The sequence below is a fragment of the Salarias fasciatus genome, chromosome 15, assembly GCF_902148845.1.
Source record: "Salarias fasciatus chromosome 15, fSalaFa1.1, whole genome shotgun sequence".
In the NCBI taxonomy this organism is placed as follows: Eukaryota; Metazoa; Chordata; class Actinopteri; order Blenniiformes; family Blenniidae; genus Salarias; species Salarias fasciatus.
This window is the reverse complement of record NC_043759.1, coordinates 1,394,831-1,419,698: the sequence shown is the minus strand read 5'-3', so window position 1 is coordinate 1,419,698 and position 24,868 is coordinate 1,394,831. Positions and strand designations below refer to the sequence as shown.

At 48.4% G+C, this 24,868-nt stretch overlaps 1 protein-coding gene and 1 long non-coding RNA gene across 12 annotated transcripts in view; both read right to left on the bottom strand.

Moving 5' to 3' along the window:
• LOC115402422 (uncharacterized) overlaps window positions 1-24,868 on the bottom strand; it is a 654,628-nt gene that overhangs the window by 562,905 nt on the left and 66,855 nt on the right. For 6 of the 11 annotated variants that reach the window (XM_030110960.1, XM_030110958.1, XM_030110956.1 and 3 more), the window contains exons 3-5: window positions 19,165-19,356; window positions 18,645-18,847; window positions 18,340-18,397 (exon numbers count right to left, since the gene is read on the bottom strand). The exons of 3 other annotated variants lie outside the window; for them this stretch is intronic. In XM_030110960.1, coding sequence (XP_029966820.1) covers window positions 18,340-18,397; window positions 18,645-18,847; window positions 19,165-19,356 — 453 coding nt within the window. Of the gene's footprint in view, window positions 1-18,339; window positions 18,398-18,642; window positions 18,848-19,164; window positions 19,357-24,868 lie in introns of all 11 variants that reach the window. 2 more of the 11 variants (XM_030110959.1, XM_030110964.1) reach the window with 1 other exon arrangement.
• On the bottom strand, window positions 249-6,208 carry LOC115402484 (uncharacterized). The gene is made up of 3 exons (XR_003933133.1): window positions 6,195-6,208; window positions 3,239-3,243; window positions 249-330 (listed from the first exon to the last, which is right to left on the bottom strand). It is a non-coding gene; the product is annotated as an uncharacterized LOC115402484 (long non-coding RNA).

The following is a 24,868-nucleotide window of genomic DNA, read 5'->3' as shown; positions in this document are numbered from 1 at the left end:
CCTCCAACACACTTCAGACTGGCCTACAGCAGCCTATAACAGATGATAGAGCATCTTCCAAAACTAACTATTGAAGCTTCAGTTATTATCCAGTGTGGTTTTCAAAAGGCTGATCTCTGATCTGACGAATCAGGGACACAAGATAAAACATTACTTACCGAGCAGATGCTCCATGGCCTTGCTGACTTCCGTTTGAACGATGACGGGACAGAAAACCAGACAGTAGTCAGCTTCTTCAGGAGACCTCGCCTCAGTTTGACCCAAAGATTTTAAGGTTTCAACAACAGATTGATGAGCTCCGTTTGTTATTCCTGTCAGGATTATAAAGAACTTCTCCAAAGCTTCTGAAAATGTTTAAAAAGAAGAAACATTTAAGTCAAACGTCACATGAAGAATGATTTTTTTTTTTCTAAAAGATTCTTCAGATTTTTTTTACAAAATGCTTGAACTGCTTCTGTGTAAAAAAATCACTGGATAAACTGGAATTGTACTTTACATTTAAGTTAGTTCAGTGAAAAACTGCAGAACACATGGCTTTTAAATGCCTTATTGAGTTTTTTGTAAGATGCAAAATGCCAACATGACTCTATCTTTCTTAAAATATAAATTGTGGAAAATTGTCAGTTTGGTCAATTTTGCACTTTAACCAAGATTTCATCATATTTGAATTGCATTAATTTTCATTTATTCAACTTGGTTTTAACATGTTTCAGGGAAACAGAAAACACTGAAACGAGAGACGTGCCTTCTGTTTTTTTCACTCATTTGCACCTCTCTCTCGTATCCTTTTGTTTTTGCTTGTGTTCTCTTTCTTGATTCTCTGAGTGATTGCCTCCAGCTTTTATATGTTCTTTCCCTCAGGGGGAAAAAAAACAGGAAAAACAGGAAGTAGCTATGGAAGCCCAAGAGACTTTGCACTATTCAAAATTTTGACATCAATATTTTTTATTTTACTGCAAGTGAATATCGGCACTAAATATTGGTTATCGGCCTCCTTGACTACCAATAATCGGTATCGGCCCTGAAAATTCCATATCGGTCTGTCTCTACGAAAAACAGAGTTAAAGGTATACTGGAGGATTCTCTGCCGATTTTATACAACATGGCCTATTTGCCATTTTTGGAGCACTGCGCATGCGCGGCTCCCTCCCCATGAGGACTGTGGGAGCGCGCACGTCAGTCGCATGTCAGTTTGTTTACATCCGCGCAGCTGGAGCATCGTCTTTCCGCACAGGATTAAAACACATTTGTAATCATGTCGGACTCTTCATCGGTCAGTAATAACCCTTTGGGAATTACACATGAGCGGAAGGGCGCGCACAGAGGTGGCGACTCGACATGATATGTCATCACGCAAAAGTGGTCCCACATTGATTGGGATTATGACTGCTCAATTACGATTTGGAACCATACAATTCTGATTGGTTCTAAGGATCCTCCAGTATACCTTTAATGATTTCTCACCTGGAGCTTTGTCCTCTGACTCGTCTCTGAAAACACAAAGAGGAAGTTGAAGTGAACACCTCAACACAGTGACAGCAGATGAAGCTGCAGCCTCTCAGACGCCTCTTTCACATTTCCACACTCTCATAAAGCAGAAGATAACATACCTGACAGGAAGTCCTCCTGCCATGGCTGGCACCTGTCAAAGAGAGAAGAGTGTTTATCTTTCTATAGCTGCATTTCCATGACCTGAGAAGTTTCTACAGTCTCCTGAGGTGGTTTTTCAGGCATGTTGATGAAGAAGAGTCTTGCATAAGTGTAAAGGAAACGCTTTATCCACATTTACATGTCAGCAGATGTGATGTATGATGCTGTGTGACCAGTCTGTTCAAGTAAAGATGGTGCAGTACAGTTGGACAGAGGAGGAAACGGAAATATCTTTACATATGATTGAAGAGAATAATACGAGGGGGGACCCAAAAGTCCCCGGACTGTGGTTATAAAAAAAAAAAAAAACAAGAAAGATTTCAGACTTTTGGCCATTATATGTCGCTACAGCATAGCCTGAAGCATAACTGTGAAAATTTTCACCTCCCAAAGACGCCCAGGCAGCTCACATCCAGTGTTTATGTTACTACAGTCCCGCTCCCTTCTTCGAAAAATCCAAAAATGGCGGAACCCAGTTTTGTTTTCTACTGGGAAAAACGGCAACAGAAACACTCACCATGATCCACACCGCGTACAAAGATGAGGCTCTGGGGAGAACACAGGTCTATGGACGCTGTATGAGTGGTCAGATGTCCATCGAAGACTCGCCTCACTCCAGCCGACCCTCCACCTCCCGCACAGAGGAAAATGTCCGCAAAATCGAAGCTGATCTGCTTTTTCGACGTCAAAGGGACGGTCCACAGCGAGTTTGTCCCGCCGGGGCAAACTGTCAACCAGGACTTCTACCTGGAAGTGCTGCGGCGCTCCGGGAGGCGGTCAGGCTGAAGCGGCGGCGCTGTGGGAGAGCGGGGACTGGTGGCTCCATCATGACAAGGCGCCGGCGCACAGGGCTCTGCGGTAAAACAGTTCCTGGTGAAAAACGGCATGGCCCTGCCGTATTCCCTCCATTTAGCATCTTGCGACTTCTGTCTCTTCACAAGAATGAAAAAGGCACTGAAGATTTAATGATGAGGAAGAGGTGCAGAAAAACTCGAAGAATGCTCTTAAAGCGATCATTACGCAGGAGTTTGCCGACTGCTTTGAGCAGTGGAAATCCCGGCTGCAGCGCTGTATTCAAGCCGAAGGAGAGGACTTTGAAGGTGACAGTGTTGATTGAATGTGAAAATAAAAAATGCAAACTTATAACCACAGTCCGGGGACTTTTGGGTCCCCCCTCGTATAAGCTCCACCCTACAACAGTGAAATGTGGAGTTTTACAAGGAAAATGCCAAATGTTTTGTATCTCCATCTTCCCTGAACTGTGCGAGACTTACGGCTTATGTGTGAAACACCATTCAGTGGCAACGCCTACAAATCGCAATTGAACTTTCAAAATTTTATAAGGGTACTTTCGTCCGAACAAGATTGCGGATACAAGCAGCTGAAATGAGATTCATCCCTTAGAGATAGGGGGAGGAGCTACGTCACCAGGGAGGAGCTCAGAGTAGAGCCGCTACTCCTCCACATCCAGAGGAGCAGCTGAGGAGGCTCAGGTATCTGTTTAGGATGGAACCTCCCTGAGGAAGAGTTCTGGGCATGTCCCACCTGGAGGAGGACCCGGGGAAGACCCAGGACATGCTGGAGAGACTATGTCTCTGGGCTGGACTGGGAACACCTCAGGGTCCTCCTGGAAGAGCTGGAGGAAGAGTCTGGGGACAGGAAGTCTGGTCATCCCTGCTTAGAGTGCTGTCCCGAGATCCGGTCCTGGATAACTGGTTGAAGATGGACGGATGGAACAGACCAGGTTTGAAGATGAGAAGGTAACAGAGACCAGTCAAATCCATGTATCATTCGTTCAATTGATATTCAATTAAGAATCAAAAAACTAATAATTGAAAAATGAGTCATTTTTCCTTTTTTTATTTTTAAAATAAAAACAAATAAATGAAAATTGGTTTGTTTTTCAATATCCCGTTTGTTAAGACAGATCAAATAAAGGAAAGTTGAAATACGGCCACAGAGCAGAACTTAATCCATCCATCCATCCATTTTCTACCGCTTATCCGGGGCCGGGTCGCGGGGGCAGCAGTCTCAGCAGGGATGCCCAGACTTCCCTGTCCCCAGACACTTCCTCCAGCTCCTCTGGGAGGATCCCGAGGCGTTCCCAGGCCAGCCGAGAGACATAGTCTCTCCAGCGTGTCCTGGGTCTTCCCCGGGGTCTCCTCCCAGTGGGACATGCCCGGAACACCTCCCTAGGGAGGCGTCCAGGAGGCATCCTAAACAGATGTCCGAGCCACCTCAGCTGGTTCCTCTCGATGTGGAGGAGTAGCGGCTCTACTCCGAGCTCCTCCCTGGTGACTGAGCTCCTCACCCTATCTCTAAGGGAGCGCCCAGCCACCCTACGGAGGAAGCTCATTTCGGCCGCTTGTATCCGGGATCTTGTCCTTTCGGTCATGACCCAAAGCTCATGACCATAGGTGAGGGTGGGAACGTAGATTGACCGGTAAATCGAGAGCTTCGCCTTTCGGCTCAGCTCCTTCTTCACCACGACGGACCGATACAACGACCGCATCACTGCAGCCGCTGCACCGATCCGCCTGTCAATCTCACGCTCCATCCGTCCCCCACTCGTGAACAAGACCCCAAGATACTTGAACTCCTCCACTTGGGCTAGGGTCTCTCCACCAACCTGGAGGGGGCAAGCCACCTTCCTCCGGTCGAGGACCATGGCCTCGGATTTGGAGGTGCTAATCCTCATCCCTGCCGCTTCACACTCGGCTGCGAACCGCCCCAGTGCATGCTGTAGGTCCGGGTTCGATGAAGCCAACAGGACAACATCATCTGCAAAAAGCAGAGATGAAATCCTGTGGTTCCCGAACCGGAACCCCTCCGGCCCCTGGCTGCACCTAGAAATTCTGTCCATGAAGATTATGAACAGAACCGGTGACAAAGGGCAGCCCTGCCGGAGTCCAACATGCACCGGGAACAGGTCCGACTTACTGCCGGCAATGCGGACCAGACTCCTACTCCGGTCATACAAAGACCGGACGGCCCTTAACAAGGGGCCCCGGACTCCGTATTCCCGGAGCACCCCCCACAAGACACCACGAGGGACACGGTCGAATGCCTTCTCCAAATCCACAAAACACATGTGGACTGGTTGGGCAAACTCCCACGAACCCTCGAGCACCCTATGGAGGGTATAGAGCTGGTCCACTGTTCCACGGCCAGGACGAAAACCGCATTGTTCCTCCTGGATCCGAGGTTCGACTATCGGTCGGATCCTCCTCTCCAGTACCCTGGAATAGACTTTCCCGGGGAGGCTGAGGAGTGTAATCCCCCTATAGTTGGAGCACACCCTCCGGTCCCCCTTTTTAAACAGGGGGACCACCACCCCGGTCTGCCAATCCAGAGGCACTGTCCCCGACAGCCACGCGATGTTGCAGAGACGTGTCAACCAAGACAGTCCCTGCACATCCAGAGACTTAAGGTACTCAGGCCGAATCTCGTCCACCCCCGGTGCCTTGCCACCGAGGAGCTTGCCAACCACCTCAGTGACTTCAGCTTGGGTGATGGACGAGTCCACCTCTGAGACCTCAGCCTCTGCTTCCTCCACGGAAGACGTGGCGACGGGATTGAGGAGGTCCTCGAAGTATTCCTTCCACCGTCCAACAATATCCCCAGTTGAGGTCAGCAGCTCCCCACCTCCACTGTAAACAGTGTTGGCGGAGACCTGCTTTCCCCTCCTGAGGCGCCGGACGGTTTGCCAGAATTTCTTCGAGGCCGACCGATAGTCCTCCTCCATGGCCTCCCCGAACTCCTCCCAGACCCGAGTTTTTGCCTCCACAACTGCTCGGGCTGCAGTTCGCTTGGCCTGCCGGTACCCGTCAGCTGCTTCGGGAGTCCCATGAGCCAGCAAGGCTCGATAGGACTCCTTCTTCAGCTTGACGGCAGCCCTTACTTCCGGTGTCCACCACCGGGTTCGGGGGTTGCCGCCACGACAGGCACCGGAGACCTTACGACCACAGCTCCGAGCAGCTGCTTCGACAATGGAGGTGGAGAACATGGTCCACTCGGACTCGATGTCCCCAGCCTCCCTCGGGACATGAGAGAAGCTCTCCCGGAGGTGGGAGTTGAAAGCCATGCTGACAGAGGGTTCCGCCAGACGTTCCCAGCAGACCCTCACAACACGTTTGGGTCTGCCAAGTCTGTCCGGTTTCCTCCTCCGCCAGCGAATCCAACTCACCACCAGGTGGTGATCGGTCGACAGCTCTGCCCCTCTCTTCACCCGAGTGTCCAAAACACGCGGCCGGAGGTCAGATGACACGACAACAAAGTCGATCATCGACCTCCGACCTAGGGTGTCCTGGTGCCAAGTGCACTTATGGACACCCCTGTGCTCGAACATGGTGTTCGTTATGGACAAACTGTGACTAGCACAGAAGTCCAATAACAGAACACCACTCGGGTTCAGATCGGGGAGGCCGTGCGATCCAATCACCCCCTTCCAGGTCTCACTGTCGCTGCCCACGTGGGCGTTGAAGTCCCCCAGTAGAACAATGGAGTCCCCAGTCGGAGCACTGTCCAGCACCCCTCCCAGGGACTCCAAGAAGGCCGGGTACTCTGCACTGCTGTTCGGCCCGTAAGCCGAGACAACAGTGAGGCACCTATCCCCGACCCGAAGGCGCAGGGATGCAACCCTCTCGTTCACTGGGGTGAACTCCAACACATGGCGGCTGAGCTGTGGGGCTACAAGCAAACCCACACCAGCCCGCCGCCTCTCACTGCGGGCAACGCCAGAGAAGTGGAGAGTCCAGCCCTTCTCGAGAGGTTGGGTTCCAGAGCCCAGGCTATGTGTGGAGGTGAGCCCGACTATATCTAGCCGGTACCTCTCAACCTCCCTCACAAGCTCGGGCTCCTTCCCCGCCAACGAGGTGACATTCCATGTCCCTAGAGCCAGTCTCTGTGTCCGGGGATCGGGTCGCCGGGCACCCTGCCATCGGCTGCCACCCAATCCACACTGCACCCGGCCCCTACGGTTCCCTCGGTGGGTGGTGAGCCCACCGGAGGTCAGGCCCACGTCGTCCCTTCGGGCTGAGCCCGGCCGGGCCCCGTGGGCAAAGACCCGGCCACCAGGCGCTCGCTTACGAGCCCCAACCCCAGGCCTGGCTCCAGGGTGGGGCCCCGGCTGCGCCATACCGGGCGACGTAACGACCTTTGTTCTTTTTCTTCTCATAGGGGGTTTTGAACTGCTCTCAGTCTGGCCCGTCACCCAGGACCTGTTTGCCATGGGAGACCCTACTAGGGGGCATAAAGCCCCCCGGCAACATAGCTCCTGGGATCATGCGGGCTCTCAAACTCCCCCACCACGTTAAGGTGGCAGTTCTAGGGGGAGCTTAACGTGATTTTCAATTTCTTCGATCTCCGTGACCCGGAAGTTCTATCGTCTGTGTTTTGGTTTTTGCCGGCGGGAAACATGGGTGGGTCACGTCAACCTGTCGTCCAGCACACACTACAGAAGGATCAGGCCGAATTTTGCCCCGATCTTCTCCTCCCGACCGAAGCCGACAAGGTCCGACTGTCGGGAGCATGATAACGCTAATGAGTTCGGTTCCGATCCTCCTCTGGTGTGCGGGGGGTTCAGAGAGATGTTTTCCGGTCGGAGCCTCTCAGGAGGCATCGGAAGGGGAGATCATAGATAATGAACATGTTGAATATTTCTGATAGCAAATCCTGTGGTGTGTGGAGCTCTGAGAGGCGCTGATCAGCTCCGAGCTGATCTGTCCACACCCTCGAAATAAAGCTCCCTGATTGGCTGGTGCTGCTGCTTAAAAAAAAATCCCCTCCCAGCTGTCAGAGAAGGAGACATATGTTTGTGAAATACATTCTCGACATGACAGTGAAAGTTCTTTTTTTTTTCCAATAATGGTTAATAGTGGAGATGAATTCAAACATTGGGATTATTGCAGGACTGGCGATGCAGATGAATGAGCAGGATTAACCTCTCACTTTCTGCACTGCTGAGTTTAGGAGTTCTGACTTTTCTCTTTCACTGTAGAGGTGATACTCGTGAGTTTGTCAGTTTGTTTTGAAGTTTCAACGCAGATGCTAATTACGTTAGCATGTTAATGGCATTGAGCTAGCGGCTTTGATTTTAAATACTGACTTGTTTAGTTTTTAGAAAGTGATGTATGTTGTGATCCATCTTGTGTATTTGTTCACTTATATGTACATCTGGTTCGTTTCAGTTTTACAGTGTCTTCAGGAGAAAGTAATAAAAGCTCAAACCAGCTAAAATCTCCTGCTTTCTTTCTGAAGAACTGTTCTCTACAGGCCAAACTGAACCCAACATTCACAGAGGGACAAATTATTAATGCTCATGAAGCTGAACAGAACTTGAATTTGATGGTTCTAAAGTTATTTACATCATTATCTTTGAAGTTCTTAATTGTAGCTTATTGTTGCTTATTTTGAGAAAGAGGATATATTTTTATTTAATACTGCAGTAATTTTTTTTTTATCTTAATTCACGTGAAATATTATCGCTGTTGTGAGTTCTTGAGTTTAAATAATTGTACAATGAAAAGTTCTGTTATGAGTAACCTTATTGTCTTCAACATATTTTTATTTTCACAAAATAATTTTTGAAAAATAGGGGTTGTCTTATATTCAGAGTAGTCTTATATTCGGGCCAATACGGTACATGGAAGAGCTCGACAGCATGTCCAGTACGCGAGTCATCATTGCCAAGCTTCCGTACAAACCAAGGGAAAGGTGGAGAAGCAAAGCCTACAATCTCCAAGAAGAACAACGTACAGCTATGTTCAGCGACCTTGTAGACTTTGTGAACCGACAAGCCAAAGAAGCCTTGCACCCTCTCTTGGGTCACATCGCTGATGGAAACAAAGGCCGAGATAAAGCTCACAACATGGATGAGAGATCAGTTAGAAGGAGCGGTGCTCGAAGGGTTTTCACTACAGTGGCTACTGCAGTCAACAACCCACTGGAAACAAGAGTCCAAGCCAAGGGGGGATACTATTTGTGCCTTCTCCACCCCTTGCCTCTTCTGCCAAGGACAACATGCCATGGAAAACTAAAAGGATGAAGAGGTCACTCCACACTGAGAAAATGGACTTTCTCAAAAGGCACGGTTTGTGCTTTGGGTGCTTGAAGCGGGGACGTATGGCGAATGCCTGCACTGAAAAGATGACCTGTCAAGCCTGCCAGCTCAGCCATCCAACAGCTCTTCACATAAAGAACAGAGATAAAGGAATATCTGGTGAGGGAAAGCCGAAGAAGGAGACCTTCAATGACGCATCCAAAGAGTCAAAACAGGGCGAGTCATCAGAAAGAAGCAAGGCCACTTCAGTGGCCAGTGGATGCATCAGCGCAGAGGGTAGGACTTGCAGAGCTACTGGGGCCGGCAACATGGACAACATCTTGGCTATTGTTCCGGTCCACATCAAAACCAAAAGGGGCAACAAGGTGGTGACGACCTATGCGCTCCTCGACCCAGGCAGCAACGTCACTTTCTGCACAAAGAAGCTGATGACCACACTTAACATTTCCGGCAGAAGAACAAGTATCTTGCTGAGGACCATGGGAGGCGAGCGGCTTGTGAGCAGCCATATGGTGTCTGGCCTCGAGGTCAGCTGCATGGATGATGATGACTACCTGGAGCTACCCGACATCTACTGTCAGAAGGAAATCCCTGCCCGCAAACAGAACATCCCACTACAAGAGGAAGTGGACAAGTGGCCTCACCTCAGTCAGGTAAAGATCCCTAAAATCCAGAGAGAGGTTGGCCTTCTCATCAGCACAGATGTGCCCAAGGCTATGGAACCGTGGCAAGTGGTGCCCAGTGTGGAAAATGGGCCATATGTGGTCAAAACACGACTGGGCTGGATCATCAATGACCCCCTCAGAGGAGACAACGGCCATGAAACTACAGATGGACTCATTCAGGTTACCTCCAACCGCACAACAGTGGTCACCCTGGACGAGCTGTGGCATCAGCAGTTCAAGAATGACTTCCCAGAGTGTCGAGATGACCAACAGGAGATGTCAAGAGAGGATCTCCAGTTCCTTGAGATAGTGTCACAGTCTGCTAAGCTGACAGAGGGTCACTACAGCATTGGTCTACTACTGAGGAACACAGCCATCAAAATGCCAAACAACAGAAGAGTGGCTGAACAAGGAGCTCTCAACCTAAGAAGGAAGTTCATCAAAAATCCTCACTTCCATGCTGACTACTTGACCTTTGTGAAAGACTGGATTGCAAAGGGGTATGCGGTCAATGTTCCGGAGGAGGACCTCAGCCGCAATGATGGAAAGATTTGGTACTTGCCACACCACGGCGTGTATCATGCCAAGAAGAAGAAGATCCGAGTGGTTTTCGATTGTGGGGCATCTTACCAAGGATACACATTGAACGAGCAGCTGCTACAAGGGCCGGATCTGACCAGCACTCTGCTCGGTGTCATCACCAGGTTCAGACAAGAGGAGGTTGCTGTTATGGCAGATGTGGAGGCACGAGGACGAGGAGAACTGCGCGAGGACGCAGATCTTCTCCGGTTTCTCTGGTGGCCATCTGGTGACATCATCCAAAACCTCACGGAGTACAGAATGAGAGTGCACATATTTGGTGCCACTTTTTCCTCGAGTTGTGCCACCTTTGCCCTAAAGAAGTGTGCACGAGACCACAAAGAACAGTTCAGCACTGAAGGGGTCGACACTGTGCTTAAAAACTTCTATGTCGATGACTGCCTTAAATCGGTTAGTTCTGAGGAGGAAGCAGTGTCCTTGTGTTATGAGTTGAGAGACATTCTTACCTCTGGAGGATTTCGGCTCGCAAAGTGGGTTAGTAACAGCCATGCTGTGTTGTCAGCTATCCCTGCAAAGGAGACAGCCAAGGAGCTAAGGGACCTGGATCTTGACTTGGACACACTCCCTGTCGAGTGAGCTTTAGGAGTCCGGTGGTGCACAAAGAATGACAGCTTCAAGTTCAAGATCGTCTTGTGTGAATCTTGTCGGGCCCTGGAGCTGTCCAGCTCTTCATTTTGGCCACTCTTGCCTGTACATCTGCTGTTGTAATTACTACTGGCTCTTGTTCTGGGAGGTTGCTGTGCTCTGCCTGCAAGCCTGCCAGCCATTGGGCATTGGTGTTGTGTGACACCTCTTTCTCCCAGATACTCTTCCAGTATTGCTCAGTCTCAGCCCTGGATGGGTCTGCAGTGGTCTTACTATCCTGCCACTGAGAGTAGACCTTAGCTGGATTGTTGGAAAATATCCTGTTTATTCTCCTGGTCTCCACTTCTCTCGTGTATCTCTTTAGGCGGGTAGCTAGGGCTGTGAGTCTTTGCTTAGCAATCTCCAGTGCCTCAGTTATTGACAGCTTTCTGTATTTCTTGGGCAGTTCTTTCTTGAGATTCACCCCTCTGCTTAGTTCTGTGAGGAAGATGACTTCTCTCTGTGTTGCCATGATTTTTGCCTCTAGCCTTCTTTTCCATGGAGGTTCTTGGTCACTCCGGCTACTCATGCTGTTCATCTTGTAGCCAAGCATCTCCAGGATGACTGCCGCTGTTGCATATATCAGCTGATTGTCTCAGTGATTGTGTTGGCAGGGATTGTTAGCAGTGCTGTGTTCACATCTTCCAGTAGAGATTCCGCTGGTACTTTATCATTATTGAGCCTTGGCAGCCAGGAGGGTGTTGAGTTCCCCCAGGACGTCATGATCTTCTCTCTAAGGTCAGCTGCTCTTGTGTTCAGCTCTGCTATTGGGGCTTGGTACCCAATCTCGTATGACCTGTCGCCTGGCTCCCCCTTGATGTAGCATCTTGTACCGTGACAGTAAGTTCCTCTTGCAGATATTTGACCACTGACTTAGTAGCTGTTTCTTAGTCAGCTTGGATGTTGGGTTTCGAAGTAACCATTGTTCCCACATTCTCTGCATGTATCCCCTTTCACTGGGATTACTGCTGTAGTAGCATTCCATTAACGCTCTGTTCTCCGGGCTGCTCCAAGAGTGTCTTGTTCCAGTTGCCAATTTGTCATCAGTATGCCCTGGTTCCACAACAACTGACGCGAACCTTGTTGACCCGGGCGACGTCCGAGCTGGTATGACTCTTTCATTTATGGTTTCGCTCATGCTGAGGTGTGGACATGTTTGTGTGAAGGGCCTTGTCCAAGGGCCCAGCTGGATTACCATACGCCCTGATGGGGATTCGAACCCCGACCTCCTGTTTCAAAGTCTGTGTCCTTATACATATGTATGTGTATATATATATATATATATATATATATATATATATATATATATATATATATATATATATATGTGTATATATATATATATATATATATATATATATATATATATATATATATATATATATATACGTATATATATATATATATATATATATATATATATATATATGTATATATATATATATATATATATATATACATATGTGTAGCAATAGGCTGCCACCCCCATGTTTCAGCTGATTGAGACCAAGGCTGTTGCTCCAGGGAGCCTCCAACCCGACTCGAGCATGACTTCTAGTAAATATTGATTGGGATAAATTCCAACTTATACCATATGTGGAAGATGCATGGAACTATTTTTTTTCTGAAGTATCCATAATAATCAATAAACATGCTCCTCTAAAAACTCATCGTGTTAAAGGCAGACATCTGCCCTGGATTAACTCTACATTGCTTGATCTCTTCAGAAAAAGAGATCAAGCTTGGGCTAAGTTTCGATCCTCAAATGGTCCTTCTGATTGGGAATATTACAAATTACTTAGAAATCAGAGTAAAACACAAACAAGGAAGACAAAATCAAATTTTTTATAAAGACAGCTTCTCTCGAAATGTAAACAACCCAAAACAATTTTGGCGCCAGTTGGATCAACTTCTTCACAAATCTAAAAGTAAAATTCGGCAGCTCATTGTCAATAATCAACCTACGTTTGATCCTGTTATCATTTCACAAGCTTTTAATCAACACTTCTCGAATATTAGTAGTGTCTCCAATAATCCTCCTGTTTCTTCAGGGGGCTTTACCAACGAACCACGTACTGGACCGTCTTTTTCTTTTCGAAATATAACCCCTTCAGATGTTTTTAATGCACTATGTGGATTAAAAACTAATAGTAGTGCGGGCCCTGACGGTCTTGATGCAAAGTTTCTTAAAATGGCTGCACATGTGTTAATGTTTCCACTAGCTGATCTGTTTAATCTGTCCATAAACACCTGCTCATTTCCTTCAATATGGAAGACCGCTAGAGTTACTCCTGTCTTCAAAGGAGGCGATTCGACTGACTTAAACAATTATCGTCCAATCTCTATTATATGTGCTGTTGCCAAGGTTTTTGAGAAAATGATATTCAATCAACTATATTAGTACCTTAATGCATATCATATTTTATCACCAGTATAGTCTGGCTTTAGAGCTGGATACTCAACAACTACAGCTTTGCTAAAATTTTGCAATGACATATTCTCCTCCATTGACCAGGATCAACTTGTGGGATCCATATTTTTAGATCTGTCCAAAGCTTTTGATTTAGTTGAGCATTACTTGCTTCTTGGCAAACTTTATGCAGCAGGCCTGAATAAAGAGGCAGTTTTATGGTTCAGCTCTTATCTGCACAATAGGAAACAGTATGTTCGTTTTGATGGTGTTCAATCTGAGAAATGCACAGTTGGAAAATGGGGTACCTCAAGGTTCCACCCTTGGTCCTCTACTTTTTTCTATCTTCATACATGGTCTCCCGCAAATTATACAGAACTGCTCAATAAATTTGTATGCTGACGATACAGTGCTTTATAATGCTAATTCCGAACTCACACAACTGCAGATTCAGCTGCAAGCAGATTTTAATCTGAATTAAAACTGGCTTCAAAATAATAAATTAAAGCTGAATTTGAAGAAATCGTGCTGCATGCTTTTTGGTTCTCACTTTAACTTACTTACATCCCCTAACCTACATATTGCATTTAGTAATGGTTCAACTGCCCAAAACGTTGACTCTGTTAAATATCTTGGACTTTGGTTTGATCCTGAACTCTGCTTCAAACCTCACGTAGATTACATCATAAGACGAACATATGCTACTTTAACTTCTCTTTTTCGGTCTGCAAACTGTTTTACACAAGAAGTCAGGAAGCAAATAATTACTCAAACTTGTCCTCCCTATTGTTGATTATGCTGACACAATTTATCAAAACACTCATGACTTGTATCTCAAACCTTTAAATGTTCTCTTCAATTCTCTCTGTCGATTCATACTCAAATGTCCGTATAGAACTCATCACTGTATTTTGTTTGAGAAGCTGATCTGGTTGCAACCATATGAAAGGTGACAATATCACTGGATACTATTAATTTTCAAATGTATTTATTTTTATTGTCCTCTGTATCTTAAACGATTTTTGGTTCCAGTTACTTCTGTATATTCTTTGAGAAACACTAATCGTCTTACTTTTACTGTTCCACGTACAAACAAAGAGAGTGGTCGCAGAGCCCTCCAGTACAGGGCTCCATTTGATTGGAATAGGTTACCTTCATCCATTCGTGATGTGACATCTTTGGGTCAATTCCAATCCTTATTATTTTCACACCTTAAAGCCTCCTGCTTATGTTTTTAGGGTTTTTTTTTTTCCCCTTTGAACTTCCGTCAATGATGTATCACCTGTTCTAGAACTCATGGAGGATTGGGGGGTGAGGGAACAAAGGAGCATGTCTGTCCTGTGTGTGTGTGTGTGTGTGTGTGTGTGTGTGTGTGTGTGTGTGTGTGTGTGTGTGTGTGTGTTTGTGTGTGTGTGTGTGTGTGTGTATGTGTGTGTGTGTGAGTATGTCTGTTTATGTGTAAATGTGTGCATTTATGTATGTTATTGTAAATTGTGTTATATATGTATGTGTTTATGGACCCCCTCGAAAACGAGATGCTACAACTCAAGGGGCATTCCATTAATAAACTTTAAACTTTAAACTTTAACTTTAACTTCCGGCCATGCCAGGTCATATAGCGAGATCTCAGGAGACCAGCAGACGCTGTTTCCAAGTGACTTCAGACAAAACAGAGCGGCCTTCACACTGTGTTCCTGAGAACTTTGAAACCAAAGCATTATTCCATATCACCATCTATTCAGCATGTGCAGAAGAACCATTTACTGTTACAGTGAAGCACACGCTCTGCAAGTGTTTTCTCATGTTTCCATGGAGACGGAATATTTTGAGAAAGTTGCATTTTCTCCCCTTTCCATGGAGACAGAGCATTTTCAGAAAGCTGCCTTTCAGCCAGCAGAAACTCATGCAATTAATCACGATTAAACCTTTTAATCGTTACCCAGCACTAAATAAACATGACATTTACCACAGATGAGCCTCGGTTATAAGAAATTATGTTTTTGTTCATTTACATTCAAGCATCACAGAACCGAATCCTGATGTTCTTCTTTATATATCTACACGACCAATCCTACCAAGATTCAACCTTCAATCATCGCTATGAAGCTCTTTACCCACGAAAAGATCCGAACCGTTCTTCAGTGATGAAGTGTTGTACATTACCTTGTTGGATTCAGACGCAGACTGTATCTCCACGGTACTGTTGGTTGAGGTTCCATGATGGAACCAATAATGAAAGCTGATGAACATGATGATGATTACGATCAAACAGATCCCACCTAGAACACAAAGAAACAAAGTGTTGTTCAGTTCTAATAATCTTCAAACATCAGCAAGCAGATTTCAATCTCACTGAACACAACCATAAAACGTTCTGGACACAGGAAGTGAACCTTTACACTGATGATTCCATCAAGGCTACATTACAGCTAGCTAGCCCTTTAAGCTCGGGGCCATTTTTGCCTAAAAGTTCAACTAAAGACGTACCCAAAGTAAACTGAATGCTGTTCCTGAACTGTTTGGAGTACATGCATGGTTGGGGTCTCATTTGAAAGCTGACAACCTGTATTTTCACCCAGTGCAGTCAGAATTACTCTAGGTGCTACTGGCACAGATTTATTTATGTTGCAGCACACTGAATTAGGATGAATTTCATTCTCGCCTGAATTTTTTCCCTCATAAAACACCTGGAAATAAGTGTGGAAGCACTGAGAGAGCTTGAAAACACAATTTTGCTAAAGCCTGGGGTCTTACATAGTTCAGGTCAAAATGTCAGAGCAGTAATACAAGAAATGAGTGTTTCACACATGTATTTGTGCTGCTATGCCCCGGCAGGGTCAATTTTGGACATCCTCTGTACACCCTCTGCATGCCCTCTGTACAATGGTATATGTTGGTTTTTAGCCCGTTTTTACATTATTTCCACGACAAAAACTCATAAAGTACTCAAAAACTCACTCCAGATAGGCTTCAGTGCGGAATTGGGGACACAGACTGAGAGGAACAGAGACAGGTGCAGTTTTCAGCCCCCTCAGACGGCGGTCTCAAACTCCAGTCCTCGAGGGCCGCAAACCTGCATGTTTTCCTTGTCTCCCTGCTTCAACACACCTGAATCTCATGAAGGTTCGTCACCAAGTTCAGCAGAAAGCCTGGAGCCTCATTGCAATCAGCTGTGTTGAAGCAAGGAGACATGGAAAACATGCAGGTTTGCGGCCCTCGAGGACTGGAGTTTGAGACCCCTGCTCTCAGAGGTGTCAAAACAGCGCTGTCGAGCTATCCAGCCATTCAGCAAGCTCATTGGCTACCAGCCCTGTCAGTCAAACATTTCCTCCGACGTGATTGGATCAGAATTCATCTATGACGAGCGATGATGTACGATGATGAACGAGGACGAGGGTCCATAAGTCTCGGCAATGATTGGCTGGTTAGCCCTTGGAGGCAGGGATGAGTCACTTGATTGGTTGAAATGGAACAGAAACCATTCAGTCGCCATATTGGATAGGTCAGCGCAACTCAAACTTTATTTCTGATAAAAATAAGGATCATTATGGGACACGCACGCGGAGAGACGCGCCGCGTGCACGCGTGGTGGCGCGTCTAATTCTGGATGATTATCACTACTTCAAGACATGTTTTGGACAAAATGCGATACTTTCCAGCATGTCTAGATGCATACGTCTGGACTGTGGCAGTTTTTTCTGGAATATTTTCATCTGTGATCAGTTATGAGCCTCCAAAGGTGAGTTGCGCTTTATTTGCTGTTTGTTGGACAAATGTGTTTATATTACCCGCTGTGGTAATCACATCTGAAAGTGGTTTATACCGATGGATTCATGAGAATTTAAGCTTTCTAACGGTACATAGTGTGTCTGTGGAATTTACAAAATGCATCTGCACATTTGATAAATGCATCTGGAGATGTTTACCGGTCCGTGGGCAGGCCGGTTTGAGCTTAACCAGCCAGTCTGCTAGCTTCAGCATTATTTTACGATCTAAGCATTAAAGCATAAGGTGAAGTCTCAGGTCTGTTCTATTTCTAAATGGTGGAAGTCTAAGTTTAAAAACTTCAGAGCAGACAGTCTCACCAGGTTTGGATTTATTTTAAATGTTTTGAAACCAACAACGACCTTATTTACACATGTTTTTTTTTTAATCCAATTGAAAACAATTGTATTCAAGGATCTGAAGACATGGACACCAAACAAAGTGATCCTCATTCAAGCCATCGTGGGCTGTGCTGCCGGTAGGAAGTCGCCATGGACTGCTCCGTCTGGGAGCGGCCCCCTGTGGGCTGTGCCCCCCAGCGGATGCTGGGCACAAACTTTAAGGTTTGTTATTGCAGAAGTTTTCAACCATTTCCCCTGATGATGCTTCAGATCGTCTCCATCCTCTCTGAGTGTGACTTTCTGAACTATTACAGTGAAGCCAAACACTGTCGCTAAGGGGAGGAGGGAGTAACCAGATTCAACATGACTGAAGCATGGTGGAGGAATCAACAGGACATTGGCTGCCTGATGGCCTCATGGCATTGCTGGAGACATCAAACATTTAGGTGAATGAACTAAAGAAAGGAAATAAATCCTCCTGGACTCATATAATCCAAGTTTAGAGAAACATTTAACCCTAACCCTAAACATTTCAGCTTCAATCCAGTTCTGAGCACAACAGTCTCCATGATGGAGGTGGTAAAGTGGCGACAGTTCACCACAGTTCTCCAGCATCCTTCTAGAAGTGGACAGAGTGGAACAGAAGACAGACGGACGGAAGAATTCATCTGAAGCCACAAAACATGTCTGACCTTTAAAATCAGGCTGACAGTTTAGAAAGTTTCCCAAATAGTTATTTTTCAGACAAGTTTAACATTTTCCAATAGAATAGGAATATTCTATTCATCTCTCTCCTGGTTGATTTGATTATTTTTCTTCTGGCAGATTTAGGGAAACATAAAAAAAAGTGCTGAAAACTCATGATTGGTATTGTGTGGATTTTCTTAATGATTCAGTGAGTCAGTTTGGGAAACAATTCAGAAAGAAAACTAAAAACGTTCTGCTCAGCACATAAGGTATGACGGTGAAAAACAGTCAGTCATCAGTCATTAACATAACGAGTCTTCATCAGTCGATCAGCGACTTTATTCAGACTTTAACTCTGACTATAATGACCCCCCACCCCCCACCCCTCTCTCTTTCAGACACACAGCCAGTTTGATGATAGTTTGACTTTGTTTCATTCCTCTTTCAGTCATGTTGACCCATGTCCCAACGCTTTTAGAAATGCAAGGATGAAATCAGGAAATCTACTGAGAATGTGACAAATGCTGCAGAACTTACATTTACGGATGGACCAACTCTGAGGCCGGAGTCCAAGAGATGCAATGAACAACCACACCTGAAAACCACAAGTCAGAACAGTGAGGAAGAACAAGTTCACCTGAAGCTCCGAATGTCTGTTTCCACAGTAATGATTTCAAATGAAAGCCCAGGAAGCTTTGTGGAACCCCATGTTCTCCACTGTTAATGTTGAGAGTGTATTGTTCTGTGCGGCGTGTGTGTGTGGAAACATTGTTAAGAAACAATACAAATTTTCTCTGTAATAATGATCTAAAAACCTCCCAGTAAACCAGTGACTCTGTTACCTGTGACCGGGAGGCTCTGAAGAACTTCCTGATGTTGTTGTTCATGTTCCTGTTGAGTTCACAGCTGAGCAGCTTCTTCTGGTAGAACAGACAGTCCAGAGTCAGCTGGACTCTCTGGTCTGTCACCACTCTGCGGCTCGGAGGAATCACTTGTTCGGTATTGGAGGTGTAATGCATCACCACCAGAACGGCGTCTTTACCAGCTGGAAACACAGAACACGGTCTGATTAAAGTCCAGGTTCCTGAAGGAGGAACCTCAATAATCCTCAACTAACTCAGTCCTGCTGACAGCAGCATGGAGCACCATCTGTGAACAACATTAGCATTAGCTTGGAGCACGAGTATGAGTTTTTAGCATTAGGCTTTAATATTTGTATTAACGTTTAGCATTAGCCTGTAGCATTAATTAGCATTGAGGTCACAGAGCTGATTAGGAAATAAATGATCTTTGTACAACTTCCAACAATTTTTCTAAATGTTCTCTGATCTGATCAGGAATGTTACTGGAGACATGCCTCACCAGGAAGATGCTCCATGGCCTCACTGACGTCTGTCCCAACCCGAGAAGAGACGGGACAGAAAACCAGACAGTAGTCAGCGTCTTCAGGAGACCTCGCCTCAGTTTGACCCTCAGATTTAAAGGTTCTAACAACAGATTGATGAGCTCCATTTGTTATTCCTGTCAGGATGATGAAGAACTTCCTCCAAGAATCTAGAAACAAAAAAAGTATTGTGAAAATACAGAAACTCTATAGTCAAGGTTCAGACCTTAGAAAAGGCCAATGATTCTTTAAACGCATATGAAACAGCACAAGAGCAGCTAAAGACGACTAAGAGCAACAAGAGAGGCCGGGTCTCTTCTGGCCAGGCATGGGAAATGACATGACTGCCACAGGTGAGGAATCTCTATCATGTCATTCAAGGTGCTCATCAATGACCAAAGAAGCCCTCATATCTCTTCAGACCCCAGAAAGACCATGGCAGGTGGTGGCGTCAAGAAGTGGGAAGCTCCAGGAACCAGGAAGAAGTGACTAGTTACAGGAACTATGAAGCACTGGCGAACTGCAGGAACCAGGAAGGAATGACAGGCTGCAGGTACCAGGAAGTAGTGACAAGCTGTGGGAAGCAGGAAGAAGTGACTGGTTCCCACTGCGCAAAGACACGTTGAAATGTGTTTTTCGGGTCATTTTTGTACGTCCAGTATTGGTCCTCTGAAGGTGCAGACTGTCACGCCAGATGACGTCTTTTTTCCAACGTCTTCGGGAGTTTTGCAGCAAAAGTGCAGAAAATTATAAATTAAATTGACCGCACTCTAACCACTGGGCTTGCAGTCTGAGGCTCAGGCATATTCTTCCAGTCATTTCATTACAGACCGGTGAAACACAGGTTTTGAACTTACGACTTACTGTTCAGCGATCCTCAGCCTCACCTGTTGAGCTGTTAGTTTACTGTGTATTTCATCTGTAAACGGGAGGGTGACCACGAGTTTGCAGAAAACTACTTATCCTGAAATACAGTGCGATACACACGAAACAAAGTGGTGGTTTAAAAAATGATTGTTTTGTTTTTCTCCAAAGTTCACAATTTGATGAAATTACGTATTAAATTTAATCACTTGGGCGGCTCTTTTATGAGACATAATTCTATCTTTACGAGACAATGAAAACAAACAGACTCAAAGAAAAAGAAATACAAGGCGGGGTGACAATTTCAATGGTAAATTTATCAACGTGTCTGCATGTTGAAATAACTTTGTTTTTCAACTGACATAGAAGTCATATACTACGTCTAAAAAATGCTGATATTTCAATGTTGAATCCACATTGAGTTTACGACACAACTTCAACCATTTCGTGTCAACCTTTTTTGACGTTGAATTAATGTTTTTCATGAACTTGTGGCGGTCCACTCGGGGTGCTCGTCACCAGATTAGAGATTGGTTGATGGGGGGGTGTGAACCATATATATAGGGGATTAGTTCCTTCCGTTGTGGTGTTGTTTTGCTTCCCTGTAGTGTGTGAAGTCCGACAATAAACTTACAGACCCGCTCCTTCGCCTCCTTGTCTCGGCTTCCACATTGGTGACCCTGCTCGTTGTTGAGCATGTTTAATGCGGGGGATCCCGCTGTGCCCGCCGTTCCGGCCGCCGGAGCGGTTCCTGCTGTGTACGCTGCTACTGTGAAGCTTCCAGAATTCTGGCAGCAGGATCCGGAGCCCTGGTTCCAGCATGTCGAAGCCCAGTTCCGGCTTCGGGGGGTGACTACGGATGAGACGCGCTACTACCATGTCGTCTCTGCTCTGGACGCCCAGACGACGCGCCGCGTTATGGGCCTTCTGAGAGATCCACCGGTGGGGGACAAGTACGGGGCCTTAAAGACTCTGTTGCTGCGGCTGTACCAGCTGTCCGAAGCCGAGCGAGCCGACCGCCTCCTGTCCCTCAACGGCTTGGGGGACAGCAAGCCTACCGAGCTGATGGAGAACATGCTGGCTTTGCTCGGACCCGGGGATGTATCGTTCCTGTTTGTGCAGCTGTTCCTCCGCCAGCTGCCGCCTCCGGTGCGCACGGCGTTGGCCAACTCACCGCTGGTCGCCGCGAAGGACTACCGGGGGTTGGCTGAGGAGGCGGACCGGATTCTTTTGGCCACTTCCCGGTACAGCGTTCAGGCTCTGCTGCCTGCCCCGGCTGGGACCGCACCGGAGGAGCTCCGCGATGGTGCTGTGGCCGCGGTGTCGAGCCGCCGACGCGGGGATATGGCCCTCTGCTTTTACCACCGGCGTTTTGGGACTAAGGCTAAGCGCTGCGTGCCGCCCTGTGCTTTCCCGGGCCAGGGAAACGCCAGAGCCGGTGCTCAGTAGCAGCTGTGGGCTCTGGCGGAGCGGATAAGCTGCTGTTCGTCACCGACGGCTTGTCTGGGCGCAGCTGGCTGGTGGATTCCGGCGCGCAGCGGAGTATCCTGCCGGCGTCTGCCGTGGACGCGTTGGAGGGCAGCCACGGGCCCCCGCTGAGCGCCGCCAACGGGACTACCATCCGCACCTTCGGCACCAGGTCTGTGACTGTGTCTTTTTGTGGCCGTAGGTTCACCTGGGACTTTGTAGTGGCTTCGGTGGCCGTGCCTATACTGGGCGCAGACTTTTTGTGCGCGCATAGACTGCTGGTGGACGTTTCGAACGGCCGGTTGATTGACTCTGTATCCTTCTCCACGTACCCCTGCACTTTGGGCGGGCCGGAGCCCGTGGCCCTCGCCAACATGCTGGCTGTGGGGGATGTTTATCAGCGCCTTCTCGCGGATTTCCCGAGCCTGACTGTTCCGACGTTTTCGGCAGCAGTTACTCGACACGGAGTGGAGCATTTCATCCCCACGGTGGGCCCGCCTGTTTTTGCTCGGGCGCGGCGGCTTGACTCTGCCAAACTGGCCCTGGCACGGGAGGAGTTTGCAGTGATGGAGCGACTGGGGATTGTACGGCGGTCCAATAGCCCGTGGGCTTCCCCTCTTCACATGGTGCCTAAGCCGGATGGGCGGTGGCGGCCGTGTGGGGACTTTCGGCGGTTAAATGGAGTTACCACGCCGGATCGTTACCCCATCCCTCACATCCAGGACTTTTCCGCTCGGCTGGCGGGGGCTACCATCTTTTCAAAGGTGGACTTGGTGCGCGGCTACCACCAGGTTCCCGTGCACGCGGCGGACGTTCCCAAGACTGCTATAATAACTCCGTTTGGGTTGTTCGAGTTTTTGAGAATGCCTTTTGGCCTGCGGGGGGCCGCGCAGACTTTTCAACGGCTCATGGACTCTGTTTTAAGGGATTTACCTTTTTTGTTTGTTTATTTGGATGATGTTTTGGTGGCCAGCGCTTCTGCCAGTGAACATTTAGAGCACTTACGGCTGCTTTTTTGTCGGTTGAATGAGCATGGCCTCATTGTCAACCCAGCGAAGTGCCGCTTTGGGTTGAAGGAGATTGACTTTCTCGGTCACCAGGTGTCCTCACGGGGAGCTGTTCCGCTGCCTGCAAGAGTAGAGGCGGTTTCTATGTTTCCTCTGCCACGTACCGTCAAGCTGCTACAGGAGTTCCTGGGGATGGTCAACTTCTACAACCGGTTCATCCCACGGGCGGCTCATCTAATGCACCCCCTGTACGGGGCGCTGCAGGGGAAGAAGGCGTCACAGGAGGTGGACTGGTCTCCTGACCGGCTCCAGGCGTTTGAGGAGGCAAAGTCTGCCCTGGCTAACGCTACCTTGTTGGCTCATCCCTTCCCTGCTGCTCCTTTGGCCCTCACCACGGATGCCTCGGATGTCGCCGTGGGGGCTGTGTGCGAGCAGTGGGTGTCGGGGGCGTGGCAGCCTCTCGCCTTTTTCAGCAGGCAACTTCGGCCTGCTGAGAGGAGGTACAGTACTTTTGACAGGGAGCTCCTTGCTTTGTTTTTGGCAACTCGCCATTTCAGGTTCCTGTTGGAGGGTCGCAGATTCATGGCCTTTGTGGACCACAAGCCGCTGACGTTCGCTATGGCCAAAGCCTCGGAGCCATGGTCCGCCCGCCAGCAACGCCAGCTGGCCTCCATCTCAGAATTCACCACCGACATTCAGCATGTGGCCGGGAAGCACAATGGTGTGGCAGACTGCCTGTCGCGGGTGCTGATTTCCTCTGTGCACCTGGGGCTGGACTTCGCAGCGATGGCTGCTGATCAGGCTAAGGACGCTGACCTGCAGGCCTGGCGCGCAGCTGTTATGGGCCTGCGGTTTGTGGATGTTCCCTGCCATGGTGACGGATCTTTGCTACTCTGCGACGTTTCCACAGGTCCTCCTCGTCCGATGGTTCCTGCGGGTTGGCGCCGACGGGTGTTCGACGCACTGCACTCTCTCTCCCATCCTGGTGTGAAGGCATCTGTGAGGCTGGTGAGTGCCAAGTTCGTCTGGCCTGGCATGCGGAAGGACGTCAGGGGATGGGCTGCTGCGTGTGTTTCCTGCCAGCGGGCCAAAGTCCACCAACACATCAAAACGCCACTGGAACCATTCCTGGTGCCGGATCGGAGGTTCGACCACGTGCATGTGGACTTGGTTGGTCCCCTCCCGTCCTCCCGTGGGTGCACTTATCTCCTCACTATGGTGGACAGGACTACGAGGTGGCCGGAGGTTGTTCCCCTTTCCTCCACGTCAGCGGATGAGGTTGCCCGGGCTTTCATAGCTACCTGGGTCTCTCGTTTTGGCACGCCGTCCGACCTGACCTCGGACAGGGGGGCCCAGTTTACTTCGGCGCTGTGGAATGCTATGGCTGCGGGACTTGGGGTGCAGGTCCATCGCACTACAGCTTACAATCCGCAGGCAAACGGCCTTTGTGAGCGTTTCCATCGATCACTGAAGGCAGCCCTGCGGGCCAGTCTCACGGCCAGTGGCTGGGTTGACCGTTTGCCGTGGGTCATGTTGGGCCTGCGCTCTGCCCCGAAGGAGGACCTCCGGGCTTCTGCAGCGGAGCTGGTCTATGGTCAGCCACTGAGGGTTCCAGGGGACTTTCTGTCTGTTACGGGGCCTTCGGCGCCTCATCACGGCGTTTCTCGAGCTGCTGCCGAGGCTGTGGTTCCTCTTCCCGTCCATCACTGTTTGCCCCGCTCCCGCGTGCCCAAGGACCTCCTAGCGGCTAAGTTTGTGTTCCTCCGGCATGGCGGTCATCGTTCCCCACTCCAGCCTCCTTACGACGGCCCCTTTCGCGTTCTGGAGGCTGGGCTTAAGAACTTTGTTTTGGACTTGGGTGGGCGGCGGGAGCGGGTGGCTGTTGATCGGCTCAAGCCTGCCCATCTGGACCCGGGGGGCTCGGTGGTACCTGCACTTCCTCCTCGCCGGGGCCGGCCTCCTGCCCCTCTTCCTGCTCCTGCTCTTGCTCCCCCTTCAGACATGCTGCCATGTTTACCCGCTGTTCCAGGTCGGGTTGGTCGTCGACGGGGCCGACCTCCACGGCCGGTTCCGTCAATACCGTTAGAACCTGCACGGGTTAGCCGTTATGGCCGCCCTCTTAATCCTCCGAGGGGGTTCTGACTTTGTGGTTGATGTGTTTGTTTGTTTGCTTGTTTGTTTGTTTTTTTGGGCCTGTGGCTGCTGTGGAGCCAAATCTGGTGTTTCGGGGGGGGCCTGTGTGGCGGTCCACTAGGGGTGCTCGTCACCAGATTAGAGATTGGTTGATGGGGGGGTGTGAACCATATATATAGGGGATTAGTTCCTTCCGTTGTGGTGTTGTTTT